Source organism: Callorhinchus milii, unplaced genomic scaffold, assembly GCF_018977255.1.
Source record: "Callorhinchus milii isolate IMCB2004 unplaced genomic scaffold, IMCB_Cmil_1.0 Scaffold7, whole genome shotgun sequence".
NCBI lineage: Eukaryota > Metazoa > Chordata > Chondrichthyes > Chimaeriformes > Callorhinchidae > Callorhinchus > Callorhinchus milii.
Genome location: NW_024704748.1, coordinates 9,604,269 through 9,627,490, shown reverse-complemented (window position 1 = coordinate 9,627,490; position 23,222 = coordinate 9,604,269). Strand labels below are relative to the sequence as shown.

Below are 23,222 nucleotides of genomic sequence, written 5' to 3'. Positions count from 1 at the left end.
AAGTGAAATTATTAAGGCCAGATTGAGCAGACATCTAACATCCAGCATCAAGGCTTGGCCAAATTTTTTTTAAGAGAAAGCTGCATCTTGTGTGCGGAATCGTACTGCCCACACCTCAGTTATTAATCCTTACAAACAGCCCTAAAAAAAGCCAAGAGGTGAACAATCAATTAATCAACAGTCCTGGGGACACAGGGAGAGTCTCTTTTTGAACAGTGCGATGGGATCGTTATGATACACCAGAACAAATAGAATCTCGGTTTAGCATTTCATTCGAAGGACAGCACTTCCGACATATCTTCTGTGCAAAAAAAAAGTTTTTGGTCATTATCCTAAACTTGCCTTTCGCAACCCTGAACCTGTGCCCTCAGGAGATTCACGTTCATAAGACAAACTGGTCCACCAAACACATCTCTGCCATTGCACTCCTTGGTTTGTGTAACTGGCAGAGAGATTGTCTATCACCTTCACTTTAAGGGATGCTGGGAATGAAAAAGCAATAAGCACAAGTCATATTCGAATCACTAACTGTGTCATTTGATTTGCGAATAACAGATTGTGAGATTTGAAAACATCGAATTGCAAATTCAAAAATGGCAAAGTTTAGCAAAAAGATCAGTGATTAAAACCTACCTCGCCGCGATTCTTCCAAACCAATGTTCGCATCCGAAGTTGCATCCGTTTGTGAATATCGTGCATTCAACATCGCTGTGGGTCTTTGTGGCCTTTCTCATCGGATAAAAGATCCAAGGGCTGCTTTTATCCAACAAGGCCCACTTATGAGCAGCAGAATGATATTTCAACATGGTATGCGTTAGTGTGACGTGTGTTTCTAATTTGCCAAATGCTTTTTTTTCTCATGAAGATGTTGGTGCCCTTTTAATAGGAAATCCAATCTTTGATGTCTCCAGTCATTACAAAGGATGCAAACTCAATTTCAACCGCAGCACTTTATTTCCACATCAGGTCGGAAGTTACAAATCGCCACCAAACACACATAGCTATTGGATTACACAATCATTGACGCATCATGCACAAAGCAACTTTACTATTTGCTTAAATCTCAGCCGACATTGCAAAACCCCACTGTGTTTAAACTTTCCATTTTCAGTGCACGGATTAACCCACAGCATTCAAACAATATCGTGGCAATCTGTTTTAATAATCTTTCAAATAGTAAGTGATGTTGATATCAGGGGTTATCATTTGATGCTCCCATTATCAGCACACAACAGAATTCATCCAGCTAGCAAACACCCATGATAACCTGAATGACCTTAACGAAGCAGTTCACTTAATCTCCTCTACACTCTTTATCGTATATATTCACCATGCTATATGTTAACGTCAAAACTGAGGACTGACCTCAGTATGTCAAGGAAGGATATCAGCCTCACTTTTTTTAATATTGTTTGCAGTTAACGTTAATCTCTCATTTCAAACACTGGCCCAAAGTGTGGTGTAAATAGATCAACAAAGAGGACACAATTCATACCCGGGTTGTGAGTTATATATTCAGCGCAGGCACAGAGCATAAATCATCTATCTCATTATACCTCATCCTGCAGCCACAAACACTATTTATTGATCACAAGCGCCAATCACACTGACGCTGAAGGTTTTTTTTATTTAATTTGCAGCTTTGCTGGTTCGATGACTTCATGGGATTTAAGATAACATTTCGAACACTGAGAATTTCATTCTGGATTGCTGCTGCATTCCCTTCCTCTCCCTCCCTCCCTGTCTCATTCTTTCACTTGTCCTTTTCTCCAGCGGGAATCACACCTTTTTTAAGGATGAGGTTTCCATACAACGCAGTTTCTCTGAAAGAAAACCCAGCTCAGTTACAACTTTCATATTGGCAGTCCCATGATTTATACCACAGCAGGTCAACACAGTTAGCAATCTTCCCTGCTTGAGTATCCTTGCAATAGGATGTACAGTAGGGGGCTATAACCCCATTGAAATTCCCACTGACCCTCTGACACCCGAAGAAAATCACGTGTATCAGAGTGATGTACTTCTATTTATTGGAAGGTGTCCCCATTTGTGTGACTTGGATTGCTTATTAAAATGCAGGGAGGCAAAGGGAAGTGAAAAATGCTGTGGAGGACGGGATGGAGATGGGTTAAGGTTTGGGCTGAGATGGCAGATGAGATGGCAAGATAAAAGAGGGGGAGAAACATTTTAAAACAACGTATTAACAAAATCTAACTCAAAGCTCACCTGTCTAACTTCACACACAGGCGTTGAGAGAATTCATTACTTTTACAGGCGCATCAGAACTCAGTTGGGCTTTGATCTTGATGGCAACATTCAGTCATCTCAATATTTTTGTCTAGGTTCTATTGGGTGGATTGTGATCTCTTTGGAAGTTTCATGCAGAATCATCAACAACAAATTACATTTGTATATCGCCTTTCAGATCAGGAGGACGTCCCAAGGCACATTGAAACTGGGCATTTGCTCTTTACAATGCAGAGCTGTCACGTTTCCAGACTATTAGGGGTTCAGACGCAGGTACGCACTCACCCTGTGGCCACCACAGCAAAAGCTTCCTTTGCTCGAGCGTAAAATGCAAATCTCTCAACTTTTTCCAGAGGTTTCTGAAAAAGTCAAATGAAATGTTGCAGGAAAGGCCAGCGCACATTATAAGGAGTGAAGCCTACTCAATACTTAACGTCATACTTCAGGCATGAAATAAAGACTACTGTTAAATTTATCTCATGGCTTGGAAACCAAGTTGTTCCATCTACATTGCGAAAACATCCAGACAGCCCAGCCACATTATAATGTGGTCATCTATGTCCACTCTCCCAGACCAGAAGCCGAGTTATAAGGGAAGCAAGGAAAATCGGTCAAATTCTGAGTCATCCGCTCGGCACTGATATCACTTGCTGCCCATTGCATGGAATAATAATAATAATCCTAATAATAATAAGCACGTCTTTGAGACGTCTCAAAGCACTTCACAGAATATACTGTAAAGTGAATTGACTGTATGTTTTGTCGGTGAAATGCGGCAGCCAATTGCAGAACCACTGCTCATGTTATTTCTTGAAGGAAATTGTATCAGAAATGCTTAATGCATGCAATACACATGCATTCTAAGCTACTGTGACCTGCTTATTCAGCCACTGTTGAGCTTGCTTGATTTTTCACAAAGATTTACTGTACACTACTTCTTTTCCACCTCCCTCCAAATATCCTCACATAGCTTTTTCTGGATTCATGTCCTATTTAATCCTCCCTAGAGGTCTGCCCACGTTGCCAGCATTTGTTCCTCTATAATATAATACTTGCAATTGATATAGCGCCTTTAACGTTGAGAGGGCGTCTCAAAGTACTTCACAGTAAACATTGTAATATTTGGTGTCCGTGTCTCTTGTTGGTGAACACAACAGCCAGTTTAGCACACAGTAATGTCCCACAAACACCTATGAGGTGAATGACAATTTTTATTTGGGGGATTGTACACCAGGAAACCAGGAGAAACTCCCTTCTCTTTTCATCTGAACAGACATAGGCAGAACCTCAGGTTAATTTCTCACCCAAAGGATGATATTTTCCAAAAATGCAGCAATATAATGGAGTATCAGTCCAGCCTATGTGAGTTCAAAGTCCCGACGCAGGATTTGAACCCACAACCTTCCAACTCAGAGGTGAGAGTGCTACCAACGGAGCATCATAGTATTCTTTAATATTAATAAATTAGTAGGTACTGAAGTTACTATCTCAGTAGGTGTTGAGAAGGGATTTGGTATAGTTAAAAACTCATGTGGATGATTTTGATCACCGAAAGAAAATTTCAAGCTGTGGTCATGAGAACAACAACAAAATTACATTTGTAGAATACCCAACAAGCTCTATAACCACTCATAACTTAAACAGAGGACAAGGCTCAAATGGATTGTCACCCTTGCTATTTCCATTCACTTTGGAAAGGACAGCACATTTTAGACCGAGGTCACACGATTTTCCAATCTCGAAATTATCCTTTTTTGACTTTATGTAACTTGTTAGAGTAAGATTGCCATTAGTTTTAGCTCAAAGCCTCCGAGTTTAATGTTACAAACTGTGGTCTATGGACACAGAAGAACTGTTGATTACCCCCTCGGCATTGTTACATAAATATTCTTAAGATAGAGTCCAGCACAACAATTGGATACTCTGTAAGGATAAGAAAGCTACAGGCAGCACATTCTGACTTTGAATGAATGATATTATATGGAAAAATTCAGCTCTTTGGCTTGAAGCGTTCACAGTAAATTGGTCCATCAAGAAGAGCAATAGTGTTCCATCTGCAAAGAATTTATACCCAAAGCCAAAATTTGGCTCAATCTGACAAATGCAAGATGAATACAGCCTACAAAGAGTCTCAGTTATGTACAACTGAAAGTGAGTAAACTCAAGTTATAAAGGGAAGATAGGGTGCTGAATCATTCATCAAAAATATCTTCTCTTCCAGAGGAGACTAACCAGAGAAAACACATGGTTTCTAAACTGTTTCTGATGCAAAGAGCATCAGCTTCCCTTATTGATCTTGCTTTTGACACTGTGCTCCAAAGAAGCTTTGCTGCCTTTGAATCACTGCAGTTCTTTAGGATTATACAGAAGCAATACTTGTATTTGATTCAGTGCCTTATCACATTGAAACATCTGAGAGTGTTTCTTCAAATTAGTTACTTTAAAGTGTAATGCCTCTTGTATATTGTGAGCACAGCAGCTAACATCCAAACAAACAAGGAAATAAATGGCAAAACGTTAGTTTGTTCTTTTGGTGAATTATTAGGTCAAGGGAAAAAAACTGCCCAAGATACCAGAAATCCCTGTCTCAAACATTCAGGAGCTTCTATCTAAATCCATCAACTCCAAGCTGTGTCGCTGCAGAATCTTTGATATACAAGGCAGTTTGGAAGCTAATGTGAAAAGTCATGGTCCATACCTTGTCAGTCTCAGTCTCAAACATTTGAAACATTAATAATAATCTTTCCATTAGATTTAGGATCTTTCATGTCGAGATAATGTCTCAAAGCAGTTTGCAGTATACACTGTAAAGTATGATGACTATCTTGTAGGAGAATATAGCAGCTAATTTGCGCACAGCAATGTTCCAGAAACAGCTGTGAAGTGAATGACCAATTTCACTTGGGGGATTGTTGGCCAGGACACCGGGAAAGAGAAACTCCCTTCTCTTTGCTTCATTGCTTCCTGCTTGCCAATCAAGAGCTTTTCATAGAATTTTATTTAAAATCATCATTCATGCAAACTTTAACCTCATCCGGAACTAAATCCCGAAAACAGGGTAGGAAACCCTTCACACAATCACGGAGTGAGGCTGTGGTTTGGGAAAGAAATGCAATGGGCCATGGAGGATTAGACATAGTAAAAACAGGGAAATACTGAGGGGATCAATGCACTGAAATTATTTGATACTCGCCCAAAGCAAAGCTCGTGTTACTCTCTCTGGCTGACTGTTGTCTCCGAACTCATTTTCCTCCTGAAAGCCTTTTTTTTTCTAAATTAAAAAAATTCAACTTACAGTTGCTAAGCAACAACTATCTAGCACCCTGTGGCAGCAGCTGAAAGGTGCTAACAACACAAGCAAAACATATTCCTCGGTGCCTGCAGTTGCGCTCTGAGCTGACAGCTCTTCCAGTAGCTGTGATCATCGGTGCAGATAAAGACATTGCACCTGTCAGTTGATGATCACACAGGGAGGAGCAATGGAGGCTGTAATATCAGTCACCTGAATCCAGCTAAGGAGCTGCTCAGTAATGCACAATCATTGGCGCAACACTCACACCTTAGGGAAAGAGAAGACTAACAATAAGTAAAGCTAGCAAGTGCATTACACAAAATATTGTGCACCTAACAGTGGGTGATAGGACTTTGATAGCAAAAGCACTGAGATTGAGTGTAATACACCAAATCTCTATTTGATAACAGAGTATAATAAGAACAGGTCCTTGAAAAATTGGCTGTAATGTTCGACCACAAAATACACAGTCACTCCACTTTACAGTATATTCTGTGAAGCGCTTTGAGACATCTCAATGATGTGATAAGACGCTATATCAAATGCAAAGATTATTATTATTACTATTAGATTGGGCCTATCAACTCAAAATGTGTCAAAATGCCTCACAGGGAATTGCTATCAAATGTAGTGACTGTGCGTTTTTTGGCAGCAACCAATTTGCACACATCAATGAACATTCATGAGGTGAATGATAGGTTATTCTGGTGGATTGTTGGCCAGGACTCCAGGAGAAACTCCCTTTTCTTTTCAAATAGTGCTATGGGATCTTTAATATCCACCTGATAAGGCGGAAGAGACCTTGGTTTACATAGGTACAGGAGTTGGCCATTCAGCCCCTCCAAGCTTGTTCTGCCATTCTATTAGATCATGGCTGATCTATACCTCAACTCCAATTTAATGATTTATCTAGATGGTGGCATCTTTGACAAGTATTGGAGCTCTCCTTGGAGTTGAAGTCTCACGATTCTGTATGACAGGTACAGAGGATTCCTGCTGCTGAAACTATGGAGGCGTTATTGCCAGTCGAGGGCTTTATAGATGTCAATTACTGAAACTAGGCCATGTGATGACATCATCAAATGGACGTTACACAGTCAACTCCATGTATCCCCTCAAAATGTCTGTCAAACTGAGATCAAAACTCGGTGCAATTTTCTCCCATCTGCTCTGAGTGGGGGAGGAACGGACGGGAGAGAGGGGGAGGGAGAAATGCTGGCCTTTTGTTTCAAGACTCCCTTCAGTTCAATCCAATTTCTCAAACCTGAACTGAAAGAACAAGCAATATAAAATGTCTGTCTGAATTATAAACCCTGAGACAGACTCGGCATCTAATGCCGCTATCTCCCGATGGCTCAGACTGCAATGAAATTCAAACCCTTTTGTGTGTTGTGCCGTAAACTTCCTCTAACCTTGCTATCGAACAGCCATCTCAAGACGGAATATAGACAGCATCTCAACAAGTTTGATTGCTCTCTCAGATAACTCCTCAGCTTCTCTCTCGCTCTCTTTGATATTCTTTCTTTTCTCCTATGGTGAAAACAATCATTACAGGCAGATTTAGAAATGTTATAAAAATAAACTTGTTTCGGGGCAATTTTCAAACGCAATATCACTTTAGTTTCTTCCTTCTACTAAATAGGTCAGGTCTTGCAAAATGTCAAGTACATTTCTGTATGGAAGGATTGCTTATAACAAAACTTATTTTGTTGTCTACTTCAAGTTTAGTAGTTGGGTTAAATAAAACTGCCTTGGCAATAGCAAACATAACCTATTGTTTGTTTGTTTGTCAGACTGCCTCCATTGGTTGCACTCTCACCTCTGAATCAGAAGAATATGGGTTCAAGCCCCATGTCAAGATTTTGAACTCAGATAGTCTATGCTGACACTCCAGTGCACTGCTGGGGATGTGTGACAGCATTGTTGGAGGTGCCACTCTTCGGATGAGGTCTCGTCTGACTGTTCAGGTGGATATTAAATATCGTATGACACTACTCAAAAGGGAATTTCTCCTGATATCCTGCCTAACAATCCCCAGGATAACATTTGTCATTCACTTCAAAAGACTTGATGGGACATTGTACAAACTGGCTGCTATGTTAATCTACAAATACATAGTCACTACACTTTGGAGTATAACCTATGAAGCACTTTGATACATCATTCTGTTGTGAAAGGCGCTATCTCAAATGTAAGATTTTTTATTATTAAAAGGAAAAATCTCTCTCTGAGGCAGTGACAGGGCTCTGCACCATTTCAACTCATTTATAAATAATTTGGGAGGAGAGAGCATGTCTATGTTTGTTGATGATGCCGAGCTATCTGGACTGGTGAATAACACAAATAAGATCAATCCCATTCCTGGACATCTACACTAATTCAGCAGTCGGGCCAATGAGTGGCAGATGAAGTTTAATATAGGCAAAGCATAATGCAGCAAAAAGACTCTAAATCATCCTTCTTCCAACATACGTTAACTTATCACTGCTCCTGGTGCACCGAGCAGGGAGAAGAGGCGGCTGCAAATTACTGCGTGCTGCAGTCATGTTTCATATCGGGAGTGGGAAAAGGGCCAGGGACTGATTGATGCGAGTCTGCCTTTAAATTCGCATTTACCTGCAAATTACCAAGAGCCATTTTAGAGTTTTACTGAACCTGCCATTAAATTGTGGGCTATTTATGTGTCTGCAAAGCACCAGGCCAGAGGGACATTTTTACAAAGCAGAATAAAAGATAATGATGCAAAGTGGGTATGGAGTATTCAGAACTGCTGTTCCACATAGCATCTTAATGAACTGCTGCCAAAGAATTTATAGTACAGTTATTAAGAATCAGTTTACTGCAAGCTAATAGAAACTATAATGTCTTTCTTTCCTCCCATTTATATTCACTCTTCCACATGAGAAATCCACATCAAATTTACCCCGAGGTGCCTCCATTGTTAGAATCTGATTTATGTTGGAGGAGTCGTGCGACAGAGAGGAGACTGATAATAATCCTTGCATTTGGGATAGCGCCTTATCACGTTGGAAGGATGTTTCAAAGCACTTCACAGGATTTACTGTGAAATGTAATGACTGTATTTGTAGGCAAACACGGCAGCACAATTGCGCACAGCAATGTCCTACAATGTTCATGGAGTGAGCGACCAACATTATTTGGGAGATTCTTGGCCAGGACCCCAAGAGGAACCCCTTTCCCTTTTCAAACAGTGTCATTTGAACGGCGACTTTAATGTCCACCTGAACAAGTAGTCAGGACCACAGTTTAATGTCTCATCTGAAAGACAGATAGAGAGAGGAGATATCTGACAGAGACAGGAGCAGAGGTATCTGGTTCAAAGGTCCACTTGTTCTCTGTTTCCATTATTAAGAGAGTAAACTCGATCGCCAGGGTTATAATTGATCTGCGTAATGTTTACTTGCTTGTCAGGTCTCCCAATGGTACAGGCTGGTTAATCAATCTCCTCCACACAGCTTATCAATACAGTCAAGTCACGTGTCCGTGCTGCAGAGAGAGGAGCTGCACACACAGTAGAGGATGTGCACCCTCCATCTTTGTCAAACCAAGTCCCTGTAAGCAGGCTGACACATCTGCGCAGCACTGGGCTGGGGGGGAGCACTGCATTGTTGTGGGGGTGCTGTCTTTACACACGAATGGGTCTATAGTGCAACTGCACTGTAAGTGGACGCGCACTATTCTGAAGCGAGCTGTAATTGTTGGCCTATAGTAGTGCTACTCCAAGGCAGAGCCATCAATACTTGAGCTGCTCCAGTTACCTCACAGCCAACGTCCGACAATAATTCCAGATATTTCTCCCAGACTGGAGTCTTGAGGCCTTTCTCCTTATCCTGATCCACCAGGTCCATCACTGCTGCCTGAAAGACACAACGCAGGCCAAAGAGTTAAGCCATTTAATATCAGGGTCCCCAGGAGTTAGGATTTTAGTACACAGAGCACCAACATTCCGTGGTATTTTCACCTCTACCACTGTCACTTTTATTGCTTTGCACTTTTATTCCTTTCTGGTTCCTTTGCCACTGTTGTCACATAGTAACTGTACTTTGTGTTGGCCAAAGATTTATAGATTTTGCAGACGGAGCCAGGAGATGGAGCTCAACTGACTGACCGATGACTAGAGGCGATGGGAGATAGAGCTGAAAAGTGGAGGAGCTGAGAAGCGCAGGGTCACTAATGATTTAATGAGAAACACAGACAGGATTATGAGATTACAAGATCAAGAAAATAATGAAAAGACAGTCAGCAGGAGAAATCCAAGACTCTACCGACACCGAGGGAAACAGAATAAATGGAATAAATGAGCCTCATGTGAGACTGGGGCAAATCCAGGTTCTTAAAAATCCTGATAGAATTTATGGTAAGAGATATGCTAAGCTCCAGCCTAATAACTTGTGCAATGCCACAGTGACAGCCTTACCCACAGGGCACCTTACAGAGGTAATAAATGTCCACTTTGTGTTAAAGTGACTGAATTCATGTTCCTCGCAGCTGCAGAAGACCCTGGGTAATGGATAGCCCAGGTTGAATAGTCATTTCCATTCTATTAAAGCACAAATACAGCCCAGCTCTCCAAACTGCTTATTCCCCATGCCACAACTCACTGCTTTCACTCGGCTGGTTCCAGCCTCCTTCGTGCCCTCTGTTCCACCATCAATACAGCATCCCAGAACTCTCTCCCTCAGTCCCTCTACTTTGCCCCCTCCTTCCTCATTTTCAGATCATGCCTCATCCTCTTCAACAGTGCCTGCATTCACCTACCCCCAGCTCAGGGTTAGGCTCTGTCACTGTTAAGCACTCCGTGCTCTGTCACACTATTTTGTGTGAAGGGCACAATATAAATGCAAGTATATTGTTGTTGTAATAGCTTCCCCGGGCAGCTTTGTGATTAACAGCCACCAAAGCAGCACTGGAGAACGCAGACCAAAAAGGTTGAAGGTTTGAACCCTCATTCTGTACCAAGTCTGTACTGATCTCAGTCACACCTCACGACTGCTTGAGGCACTTTTGCTGCGTAACAAACGATCGCCAACAAAAGCAGTCACTGCATTGACAGTCCCAGTTGCACTGATGATTATAGGAACTATGATTTTTCTTACATTGCCACATACAATTATGATTATTATTATACATCAAGCATTTTGAAACTTCTCGATATGATGAAGTCCTATAACAAAGCGCATGCTTTCTTTCCTTCAGTTTGTTTTTGTACTGACCAACGTTCTAGAGCAGTACCGTACGAGAATGTACATTTGGCTATTTGGCGCAGGAATCCTGTTATTCTGGTCAAATGTGCCCTGCTGTGAAGTTCAGTACATTGTGTACATAGCTCACATTAGGGATGACGTCTGCAGCTAATTAACGCACTCCTATCTAAATCTGGGTGAGAATTAATGGAGCAGTTTTACAGTCGTGATAAAACCTTTAACAGGCTCCCCTGAGCCACTAATCATATCTCCATGATTCACCCTCAGGTTGGGATGGGGGGGGAAACATTGGCTACACTATGCTCGGAGAATCTCAAGATGTTGTTTTTATTTTTCCAAAGACAAACGCACTAGGGATTCACCAGGATGGTCAACCTGATTTCTAAAGTCAGGCCTACAGTGGCAACTGCTCGATGATGTACTCACGCACTCAACACATGCCTTCCAACCTGCATAAAAGGCTGGCTCTCACCAATGATGGGGTGGGGCGGTGTGGTGAGGCTCCACCGATGGCCAGAGGAGTGTTGCATTATTGGAAGTGTTTGTCCTTTGTACGAGATTTGTAAACCAAGTCAGGCATTGAAGATGCCATGACACTTATTAAAAAGAGAAGGGAGTTTCTCCAGACCACCAATCCTCTGGACTAATTGGCTACTCGTCTAAGTTGGCACAGTGCTGGTGCAAAGCGTTCATTTCATTTACCTGCACAATAATTAAGGTCCCACAAAGATACAGGCCTTTCAACTACAGAGTCCATATTAAAAAGTCCCATTCGAAAACGGTGTGGGTTGCATCCACCATCAAGATCAGACGAGCCCTTACAGTCTACACTATGTTACACAGTTAACAGCCTCTACTTGCTGACTGAAGCATATTTCTGGATTAAGCAGTCGAGGTGTTAACCTCTGGTGATGTGTTGAAGCCCAAATGGTGAGATCTCTAGCACTGGCCAGCTTTTCACACTCGTAAACTTGATCCAAGTCAAGTTACCGCTATACTGGTCCAGGGGTTGGATCAATGCGTAACTTTTCCTCTGAATTATGCACAACAGCAGCTGGCAAAGAGGACTCTCATTTCATTAAAGGCTTTTCTGAAATCACAGGATTAATCAATTGATAAATGTTAGGACATCCGTCATCATCTTCCAATAAAGCTGCGTTACATAAACAGAACATCATTTGAACAGAACAGGCATCTGGTCCTCAATATCAAGTAAAGCATTACAAATAATCCCTTGTATTTGATACAGCCCCTAATCAGGCAGGAACATCTTGAAGCACTTCACGCAACAAGTCACTTTGAAGTGTAGTGACTGTGGTTAGAAAAGCAAACAGGAATGGGATCGGGTGAGAGATGTCTATGGAGGGAAGGAAACAAATGTTGAACGGTGGCTGCTGTGATGAATATTCTGTGGATTTTGTTTTGATAATAATCTCGCTTTTTCTCTGTTTCTTTCTGTTCAGGCAGGCACAGATAGTTGTTTGTACTGGGTCTCACAGTCACTCAGTGCCAATGGGAATGATCCTGTGCAATCACAGTTATAAACATCAGACCTCTGCAATGGTCAGAGGGCAGTAAACCTGGTACAATAAATCTCACACAAATGTTATATCAGTTGGGACCATACTGATATGACGTATGCAAAGTATGAGTTATGTGAAACTTGCATAGATTATAAACTCTTGAACAGGACCTGGTCAGGTGTATGACTCAGGTGATTATACAATTTATACAGATCAAACCTAAGCAAATTTTACTGTATAGAAATGCTCTTTTACAGTAGCTAAACCCAGGGAACCACTACTAAGTGTTTCACAAGCAATTACTGCTAGTGTAGTGAATGGGTTTGTAGGCAAACTCAACAGCTATTCGCAAGGTCACACAGACAGCCAAGAAGTGTGTAGTGCAGGACATCAGGGGAAATTCCTTTCTCTTTTTGAATCATGTTACATAGTAGGCTCTTCAACATCCACCTGAGGAGGGAAAGAAGACATCATATCCGAAGGGCAGCACTCCCCCTGTATCTCTCTGTAAACTTTGAGTCCATCTCTCAATGTGAGGCTTGAACCCTTAAACTTCTGACTCCGAGGCAAGTATGCTTCCAAGTGAGTCAAAATGACACACAATAATATAGGGACTGATTGTTGTACTCTAGTGAAGCACAAATCGCAGAACAACTCTTGATAAATGCAGTCCAAAGTCTTGGCTACCACTAGTAGCCCCACATCTTGGATCTGACGGCGCAATGCTAAATGTTTTCTTGTGGGGTGATATTGGGGTGAAGCTTGGAGGCTGTGACAATGCACCAACCACAAACAATTTGAAATACATTTAAATTATTTTCTTCATCGAGTGCTTTGGAGACTCTGGCTGTTGGTGAAACTGAATTGGCTGGTCAATTGCTGAGTAGGTAGTGTCACCCCATCTAATGATCTGTGCTGCATTTTGCCTGTCACTGAGACTGATCACAGCTGTGATGCTGGAGTGGCCAATGCTGATCAATGAGGAACAAGTTGAGGCCAGCCAAGGAGATCGGTTGCTGGAAGGCGTTGGCTGGAGTGGCGCTTTGCAAGCACATACACTTTGTACCTGTGATTCAGAGACAACTCCAGTTGGTATGTCAGTACTAAGCAACCACAGCTGAAACTCTGCACCTCTAACTAATGGAATCACCATTCAATGGATCACAGTGTGTCCTGGCTGTTACATGGAGGGTGGTGCAATGTACTCGCACTGAAATTCCCCTTACCATCAGGCCTTAGTCAACAAGAGCATTTTCTTTTAAAATTTAAGATAGCACACAATTGTGGAGCTATTTCCACAGTTCTTAAATAACACTTCAAAATTGAGATGCATTTTAAGAATTTTCCACAATTCAGTGGCCAGGTATAATTTGGGAACTCTGAAAGTGAGGCTGTGTTAGTTTCAGTGTGGCTTTGGAGATGTTCCTGGTGTCATCAACTCTCCACTTAACATCAGTCAACTGATGACCAACATTAATGACCATCCAAGGAGAGGGATGGGGTGGGAGGAAGGGCAGAAAAGTTAAGGCAAGCAGCATCTCACTGAGGTCAAGCTTACAGAATTTTACAGCCCATCAGTCTTTTACCAGCTGTTTGAGAGAGAGAGCTATTTAGAACCTTTCCCTTTAAACCCAACGAGATGAAGTTCCACTCACAGGGAGAGAAGCCCCACAGTACTGTGAACATATGAAGGCTCCTACTTCAGTTTCCTCTTACTTAACACTTCTCTCTTTCCTTCCCCCCTAGACCCCAAAGGCGAGTAGAACAGCAGTGCTGATGCCAGCAATCTCATGATACAGGACATGACCCAGTACCACTGTAACCCACCCTCCAGTTGTGCTCAAAGACTACAATAGCTGCACCTTGTAACCATTCCATGGAGCCTGCAATCCATTGCAATACCCAACAAGGCCACTTGTGAGGATCTTGTTTAAAAAAAGAAAAATCTGCCTCAGATTTAACCACTGCAGGGAGCAACATAAAAAGCTGCAAAAACAATTTCCTGTCACTCGCAGCATAAATCACACTGCAGTCCACACGTTGCTGACAAGCAAAAGGTCTCACAGCTTCTCATTTTCCTGCATGTGGTTTCTGCAGCTATGGGCTGTCTTCTCAAAACATCTACACTGCCATTCCACTGGAAGGTTTATTCTCCTCCCTCTGTTGCCATAACTGCAACTGTTTTGACAAGAGGCCCAACACTCATCATTTTGCTCCTGCACATTTTTGTACTCCGTTGGTTAAGTTGGAGAGTGGTGGAAAGATTCTCAATCCACAGTACTGATGGATTAAATGAAAACAATTCTGTCTCTTTTTTCCCCCGCACTCTCCACACACACTTCCAATACTTTAACCATAAATCCAAACCCTGGTTCCTTTCCCAGGATTCTTTTATACTTCCTGCTTCTATTTCATTGCCTTTCTCCATTGCCATTTAACTTCTTAAAGCAATATCCTATGTTTGGGAACATCTTTTTTATTTATCCCCCCGTTCTCACATTGTATCTTACACATGGGTGTTTCTTCCCCCACTGACTTTACCTTCCATGGTTTCAAGGTTCATATTTTAAGCAATCTAAAACCAAAACAAAAGAAGCAGTCGAATCAGGGAGAGAAGAAATTCCAGCATTCTGTTGTAAGGCTCCGTCACATGAATCCACTCTCAGCACATCACTCGCGTAGATTTACAGCACGCACAATTCAAGATGACCCATATGCAGGCCTGTGGAGTAAATTATACCAGAATGTAGCACTGTAACGTTACATGTAACCTCGATGTGATGAAGCCAATGCAGCGTTCACCCAACTCATTCCCTCCCCAAATACCTATTGAAAAAACGGTTCCACTTTTTTTGTGAAAATATTGCCCTTTTAAATGACTACACCTAGATACACTTCAAGCCAAAGCCCTAACAGGTAGGTTGGTCCTAGCCACAGACTTGCCAGTCAGTGTTTCCAATGGCATGTGTCTGTTAAATGCCAGTAGTACATCAATGTATGCTCTGTCCCAAACCTTGGCTATCGCTAACCTGCGCCTAATACTTTCCAAGACTAGGTGAGCAGGATGCATCCATCCAGGAAGACATTCCATTCCAGACAAACAGAAATTCCCATGCATACGTGCAATTCTCAGAAATTTGGCTGGAAACTCTTAAACATTTCCGCGGTTTCCCGCATGTGCCAGCTTGACCAATAAAAAATATGCTCAGCAGGATCAGAGAGTTATATTTGTGCATTTCAATTCTCTTGCAAAGTATGAGTTTGTCTCAGAAGTTGACAATCTTGTCTCTGAATCAGAAGGTTGTGAGTTCTACATCCCACTTTGGTAGTTGAACTCATATCAACAGATAATATATGAAATAATATGTCTAATAAGACTGCAATATTACAGTTTTCTTTTTGCAATAATTTTCAAATTCAAAAATAAATAAATAATTTGGTGACTCAATCCATGACTGTTTGTGGGACACTGCTGTATGCAATTTGCTGCCACGATTCGCCCACAAAATATACAGTCAATTCACTTTCCAGCACTTTGAGACGTCTCAAAGACATGATAAGGCACTGTATCAAATGCAAGGATTATTCTTATTATTAGATTCAATCTGTCTTCATAAAAATGTTACACAACTGAAGGATGCAGAGAGTCAGTCACATCTGACCTTAAGCCATCCACACAACACAAGGAGGCAATGGGGAGAAAGAGCTTGGAAGCGTTATGGTCAATGGGGTTCGGAGCAAAGAAAACCATTGGTGTTGAGTGACCGATTATACTGTCATTAAGTGAAATGCAAGAGGTGCCAGGCTCAGATATCAAAAGGCAGCCCTGCATTTGTGTCAGCAATGCGTGCAAACCCCCACCCACCGCCCCCCACCCACCCAGCGCATTTTCTAGCACCTCAAAAGTGTGAGTTTGGCTCAGTTGGTGGCACTCTCGCCTCTGGGTCAGAAGGTTGCACGTTCTAAGCGCCACCATCTGTTCTCTTCGCTGAGCCCTATCGTAGCATCTGCTGCACCACAGGAACAGCACACACTAAAGCACAAACCTTCTTCACCAGCCTGGCATGAAGCAAGCACCAATCCTGATCCGTACACTTTTTAGAGACGGGCAAATGAACAAAGGAATGGGGGGGGAGAAAAATGAGGAATGAGTAGGAGGTAGAACAGAATAAATGTAAATGCCAAGTTCAGCAGCAAGATTCACCGCTCACTAATTCAGCTTTGCATCCTCTCTGCTGTCGATAATAATCCTTGCATTTGGTATAGGGCCTTATCTCGTCAGGCATTACTGTGAAAATGGAGTAACTGTTTATTTTTAGGCAAATGTGGCAACCCAATTGTGCCCAATAATGTCCCACAAACAGTCACGAAATGAATAGCCAATTTTAACTTTGGGTATATTGTTGGCTAGCACACAGGGAGAAACTCCCTTCTCTTTTTGAATAGTGCCATAGGATCTTTAATGTTTACATGAACAGGCAGACAGGACCTCTGTTTAACATCTCTTCTGATGAACGGCACCTCCAACAATACACACTCCAGCACTGCAATGGAGTGTCAGCTTACAGATGTGGGATTTGAACTCACAACTTTCCGACTCACGAGAGTGCTACCACTGAGCCAAGCTGACACTCCTTAGAAGAGTTCAAATATTTATGCTATTGCACCTCACACAAAATTCCCCAGCAGCAGAAATATTTGTCAGGAGCCTGAAACAGATGTAGAATATGCGTAACTCCTTTCGCCAAGGCACTTCTTTTTGTTGAGCTCTTATTACTAAGTCTGCGGTAAGGGTGAAATAATGCCGAAGATTTGCTTTACTGGTGGGAGTTTTCTTCTTTTAAGGATTCAGCACTGTTTACCCTAATCTGCAGTCTGACATTTGAGTATACCCTGTGGAGTCCAATTTCCCAATATATTGATCGTCCTACAAGGCCAACTTCCCTGAGCTCAGCTTCATTCTCATCTGAGACCTGACTGTATAAAGTGCTTTCAGCATCGCATTTTATGTGGAGTCCTGTAGCGTATTAGTTAGATCACTTGTTTCGCAAGTGGGGTGAAACTTAAGGCAAGTTTCCTTACTTCACATGGCTCTGTTTACCAATAAGTAGGAACCTGGATGTTAGTCGATTGGCGGATCGCTTTCTGGGGTTAATAAGCCCCCCCAAAATTGGTCACTCCATCCACAACTGTTTGTGGGGCACTTCTGTGCGTAATAAGAACATAAGAAATGCTAGACAAAAACAAAGACCAAGGTCCATCTAGTTCGTCTGCCACCTTCCTAGTGGTCACTTGCACATATATCCTGAACTATATATGTACTACAATCCATAATGTTATTTCGTAAAATAAACTATTTAATCTGTGTTTGAAGGAATCAATATTTCCGGCTTCAACCGTCTCCCTAGTAATTGGTTGCCACATTTCGCCCACAAAATATAGACATTTTACTATATGAAGGGAGGAGATGTCTCACTTGATATGACACCAATTTTAGATTGATAAATAAGCCCACAACAATACTTTCACATACACCAAAGCAGCAGGACAAGAGGGCACAATATAGGGCTGCAATAGGTAGTTTTAGATCGGACACTTGGAAGTATTTTAATAATATTTTAATAGTATTTTAATAATAATAATCCTTGCATTTGATATAGCACCTCATGTGTTGAAACATCTAAAAGCTCTTCACAGAATATATTGTAAAGCTTTTTAAAAAATATTTGAATACAGGGGCATCAACAGCTGGAATTGTTTACCAGGAAGGGTGGTTGAAGTCAAGATGTTGGACTCATTTAAGAATTAGCTTGATGCTGTAATCAATGGGTAAGGGTGGCCATTCTGAAAGTAAGAGATCAAAAGAGTTGAACAGCACTTTGTCATCTGAATTGCTCTTGTGATCTTGTGAACTACCCTATGGATGAACCTAACTTACTGGGAGACTTACTGGGTGTATGATGTAGGTGTCTAACGGGAACAGCTTCAGAATGGCCTGCAGCAACTCTGGGATACCCATTCCTTCGGAGACAAAAGCAAGAAAGTTACAATGTACAAGATCACAGCCTTGACTCCAATTAGAATTTAAAATAATTAAAATTTTCTAAAGCTACCGTCCAGACAGTACGGTCACAAATAAACAAATGTACAATCTCACTTTCTATAGATTATTTTATTGAAGATGCTTTGAACTTTAATTACAAGGACTGTAACTTAAAATGCAAGTGGAATTGAATGGGCTTCATCACATAGCACACAAATATCATCCATTCACATGAAAATAATAATAATAATCCTTGCATTTGATATGTTTCAAAGCGCTACACAGGATATATTGTAAAGTGGATTGACTGCGTATTTTGTAAGTGAAACACGGCAGCCAATTGCGCACAGCAATATCCCACAAACAGTTGTGGATTAAATGACCGAATAAACCAGTGTCAGTGCTTACTGACAATACATGACAGTGGATGTGATGTTTTTTGGACTTAATTGTTGTATAATATCAAGTAGTTAATTCGTTAAAGATATCGCAGCCAGGTCCAGTCAATTCAATAACGGGTCTCAATGCAAGGTCAGCACACACTTTATTATGCCAACCATATTTAAAAGCAATTGGATAAGTACTTCAAGTAAACCAATATAAAAGTATTTGGAGAAAGGGAATTGGGGCTAGAGTGCAGAGCTCCTATGGAGGATCTAACATGAGGGTAGGTTTCATTGATATAATGACCGTCTTCTCTGCTACAATTCCTATAATTGTAAGAGTTTTAAGATGGAATCCCACATTTGAGGAATATCTATAGCCATCTCTCTTCTTAGTTCAACAAATCCCCCTCTGTTCCTGTTGCTACCTCTCCCCATCAACAAATATAAGATAGGAGCAGGTCAAACCATTCCTTCCAGTGTTCCTTACTGCTCCCAGCCTGGCTGCATTGAGCCACAAGATAAAGGTTTACAAAATTGCATAGAATCATTGCATTGAAAAAGTTCACACATGAAAAAGTATACCAACATGATTAGGGTAGCATCCTAATCTCCCCGGTTCAAAGACATTTCTGCATACATTCGAGATTAGTCAACCTTTGCTACTACCCACACGCCTGCGTGGCAATGATTTGCAAACGTGGCTGGATGCGTGCTGAGCAAAATCAGGACAGAGCCTGATTCATCCCAGATCCCATACACCCAGTCCAATGATCAATTTACCAGAGGGAAGCAAGACCTATCTTTACTGCAGAAGCACACCACCTGGTGGCTGGTCACAGCCTGCCACGTACCCCTTTCAAATAAGCATAAGGCATCAAAAAGCTCTTAAAATCCACGGGCTTTCGCTTTGTGCAGCAAGTTTGGATCAATTGGTGGGACACTCACCAGTTCACCAATTGATGCCACTTCCAACAGTATTGTCTTGATCAGTCAGTGCTGCACTGGAGTGTCAGTCCAGATTTTGAGCTCAAGTCCTAGTGTGGGCAAATTCACTAAGTTCAAAAGAAAATGTAAAACTTAAATGTTGGAAATCTGAATTATAAGCAAATTAATCTAAGATGCTGGAGATGCACCACATCTGATAGAGGAAGATAAATTAATAGATACGACTGGTCCAGATGGACAGCGACAATGGTAGCCTTGCTTTCTCTTTCAGATGTTAAGCATTTCCAATGCTTCTGACATTCCAGGGATTGCAGATTAGAAGAGAGACATGGATAAAGAAGGCCTTTCAGGCCATTTAATGTTGTACATTGGATCCGAATGGGATTGAGAGAATGAAGACCAGAAAAAAATCCTTTTTTGATTTGTCAGGTCAAGAGGGCGTAGCTTCAGGTTTGTGAAGGGCAATTTTAGGACTGAAACCAGGAGGTATTTCTTTTGTCAGTCATCTCTGCGCAATTTCGCACTCCTCTCATAGCCAGTTGTGAAGCAGCTTTAAACAAGACCTGGGAGCAGTCTACCTCACTGTTGAAGGTATTTGATGAGCATATGCCAGATGCGGGAAGGGAAGTGAGGTGAAGAAAATTACTAAAATATTTTAAAAGTAATGATAATAATAATAATCCTTGTGTTTGATATACTGTCTTATCACATTATTGAGACATCTCAAAGCGCTTCACAGAATATACTGTAAAGTGAATTGATTGTATATTTTGTGAGCAAAATGCAACAGACAATTGTGCACAGCAGTGTCCCAAAAACAGTCATGGATTGAGTAACCAAATTATTTATTTATTTTTGAAGGGATTATTAGCCCCAGAAAGCAATCTGCCAATCGACTAACATCCAGTTGCCAACTTACTGCTAGGTAAGTAGAGGCATGTAGAGTAAAGAAACTTGCCTAAGTTTGGCCCAGCCTGGAAATCAAATCTGAGCTTGTGAGATGAGTGTTCTAACCAACTGCACAAGTAAGTAAAACAGGAGTGAATTGGTAAAAATAAATCTTTAGCTGTGGTCAACTTGACTTGTAATTTGTTTTCCCAAAACTTTCCCAAAGATTTTCCAATGCGATCTCTCTGAACGGGAACACTCACCATCAGCTCTGACTTCAGTGGGACCAGATCGACACACAGAGGAAGTGGGGAAGTTGCCATCAGCAAGAACTGGAAGACAAAACATCAGAAAGTGAATCAAGATTCCTTGAGTAACACAACTTCACGCAGAGTCCAGCGCTGGAAAATGCAGTCAGGAACGCGCAATGATTGAATTCAGTGAGCAATTCAACAGTTTATCTGTAGCGGTATCTCGAGACCAGCATAAACAGTCAAATGCAATTTTCTGCAAGCAAATGTTCTGAAAGAGCAGCAATTGGGACATGTTGATTTCAGTCTCGCTTGTACATCGAATCTTTGCCCAGGAATGCATGAAGGTACATTTGGGCATAGCTGCGAGGCTTACAAATGAAAATGGTCTCTTGGGTAAGGCAGAGGGCTCTGGAGGGCTGTAATAATTCTTGTATTTGATACAGTGTTTTTTTGTGTCCATTGTGACATCTCAAAGCTCTTCACAGGATTTTACTGTGAAATGTAACAACTGTATTTGTATGCAGACTGGGGCAGCCAATTTGCGCACAGCAAACAGCCCCAAAGTAAATGACCAATTTTGTTTACAGGATTGTTGGCCAAGACTATACATGAAACTGATCCCAAAGAGGTTGGGAAAGAGGTTGGGAAATGGAGGAGGTTCAGATTGTCTCATCGCTAATCAGTATATCATATTCACACCCAATGTTTAGGCACTGACAGCTCGTGGTGAATAGCCCCAGGTCCTAGATCTAAATACAACAAGCCCCATGACATATACTTTACATGGAGCCACATCTCAGATGAGCCAGGTACAATTTAGTTGCATTATAACTCAGAATGTTCACTCACAAGGTAGACAGTCATTATACTTTAGAGTAACAATAATAATCCTCATATTTGCTATAGCACCTTTCATGTTGGGAGGACATCTCAAAACGTTTCACGCTAAGGTTCCTGACCATATAAATTTGTGGGCAAATGAAGCTGCCAATTTGCATACAGCAAGTCCCACAGATAGTCATGAAGTGAAGGAAGCACTTGTAATGTCCTCCTGACTTGAAAGGCTCTATATCAAATGCAATGATTATTATTATTATAACTGTATGTAATCCATCAAACTAATTTGGAAAAATAATGTAGCTTACATTTCTGCGTATATTATGCTTCTGGCGCACGCAAAAAAAATATTTTATCCTTGACCCACACTTGTATCACACCTGCAAGTTTCAACATACTGGTAAAATGAAAAGTTTATAATTATTTTTTTGGGTATGTTACTTCAATGCCAAACTTATGATGAAAGATTCTGGGGGATCGGTTACTTTGTTTCCGACTTAATAACAACCGTTGTCTAATAAGTCATTTTCTGTGGCAAATCAAATCACCAGAGGGTTGTTATTCCAATCGCGGAGTTCTGACATTGATGGATAGGATTTTTGCAGGTTCAGGGAGGGGGAGGTGGGGCCATTAAAATGGGCCTTCTTTTTGGTACATAAATGTGTCAGCAACAGGGCATTCCGGTGTGGTTCGGCATGTTATTATTAAACTTCACTGCGATCTGCAAATGCGAAATATGTACCAATCGTGGCGAGCAAAGGTCAGGTGTAAGATTGGGACGAACGCAAACTTGTTCCAAGTGCATTTTCATTTGATTGCTGCTGTGTGCTGGGCGCAAAATGCACAGCCTATCCACATTACGCTATATCCTGTGAAGCGCTTTGAGACGTCTCGACGATGTGATAAGGCACGATGTCAAATGCAAGGATTATTATTAGTACTATTGACAGAGAGGAACAAAGGATATGAAACGGACTAAAGTCAGGGCTGAACAACCAGTGTATATCAAGATTTTGCGGAACTAAAAGGGGTTTAGGGGGGGTGGCTGGGGGTGGAGGGGGGGCTGGGGGTGGGTGGGAGGGGTGGACCTGCAGTGGTGGGGGAAGGATTGTCTCATGAGCAAAAAAAAATAATCCTGACGTGCAAGAACAAATCCCCCTGCATGTATCGATTGCAATCGTATGGTAAGTAGTGCTGCAGATTGCAGCGTTGAGGGGTTGAAAATAATTGACTGCGATTATTGAAACAGAAAGTGGCACTTTTGCGGAAGTAAACACTAAAGCCGGACCAGCCGACCCCTCCCTCTGGGTCTGTGAGGCAGAGCCGAGCGCATTGAAACTCGGGTCAAGTCGCTGTCGAGGATAAAGGAACGCGCAACTCTTACCGATTTCATCTCCGTGTCCCATTTTAGCCAAAACGTAAAGCAGGTCCGGGGATATGATGCTCGGGATTCCTTTCAGTGTAACCATTTCCCTGTTCACTGATCTGCTCGGGTGTTCGGGGCAGTGAGCACAGGTTTGCGAAGGTGGCGCTGTTGGAGGAAAGCCCATTTTGCGATGTCCTCCCAGAAACGCTCTCATTA

General features: G+C 41.7%; 1 protein-coding gene across 1 annotated transcript; it reads right to left on the bottom strand.

Moving 5' to 3' along the window:
• Nucleotides 1–931: 931 nt before the first annotated feature.
• fuom (fucose mutarotase) lies at nt 932–23,109 on the bottom strand. The gene is made up of 6 exons (XM_007898957.2): nt 23,025–23,109; nt 20,813–20,881; nt 18,238–18,308; nt 9,319–9,417; nt 2,533–2,606; nt 932–1,823 (listed from the first exon to the last, which is right to left on the bottom strand). Exons 1-6 carry the CDS (start codon nt 23,107–23,109, stop codon nt 1,754–1,756), a joined length of 468 nt encoding a protein of 155 aa, XP_007897148.1. The 3' UTR covers nt 932–1,753.
• Between the last annotated feature and the right edge of the window lie 113 nt (nt 23,110–23,222).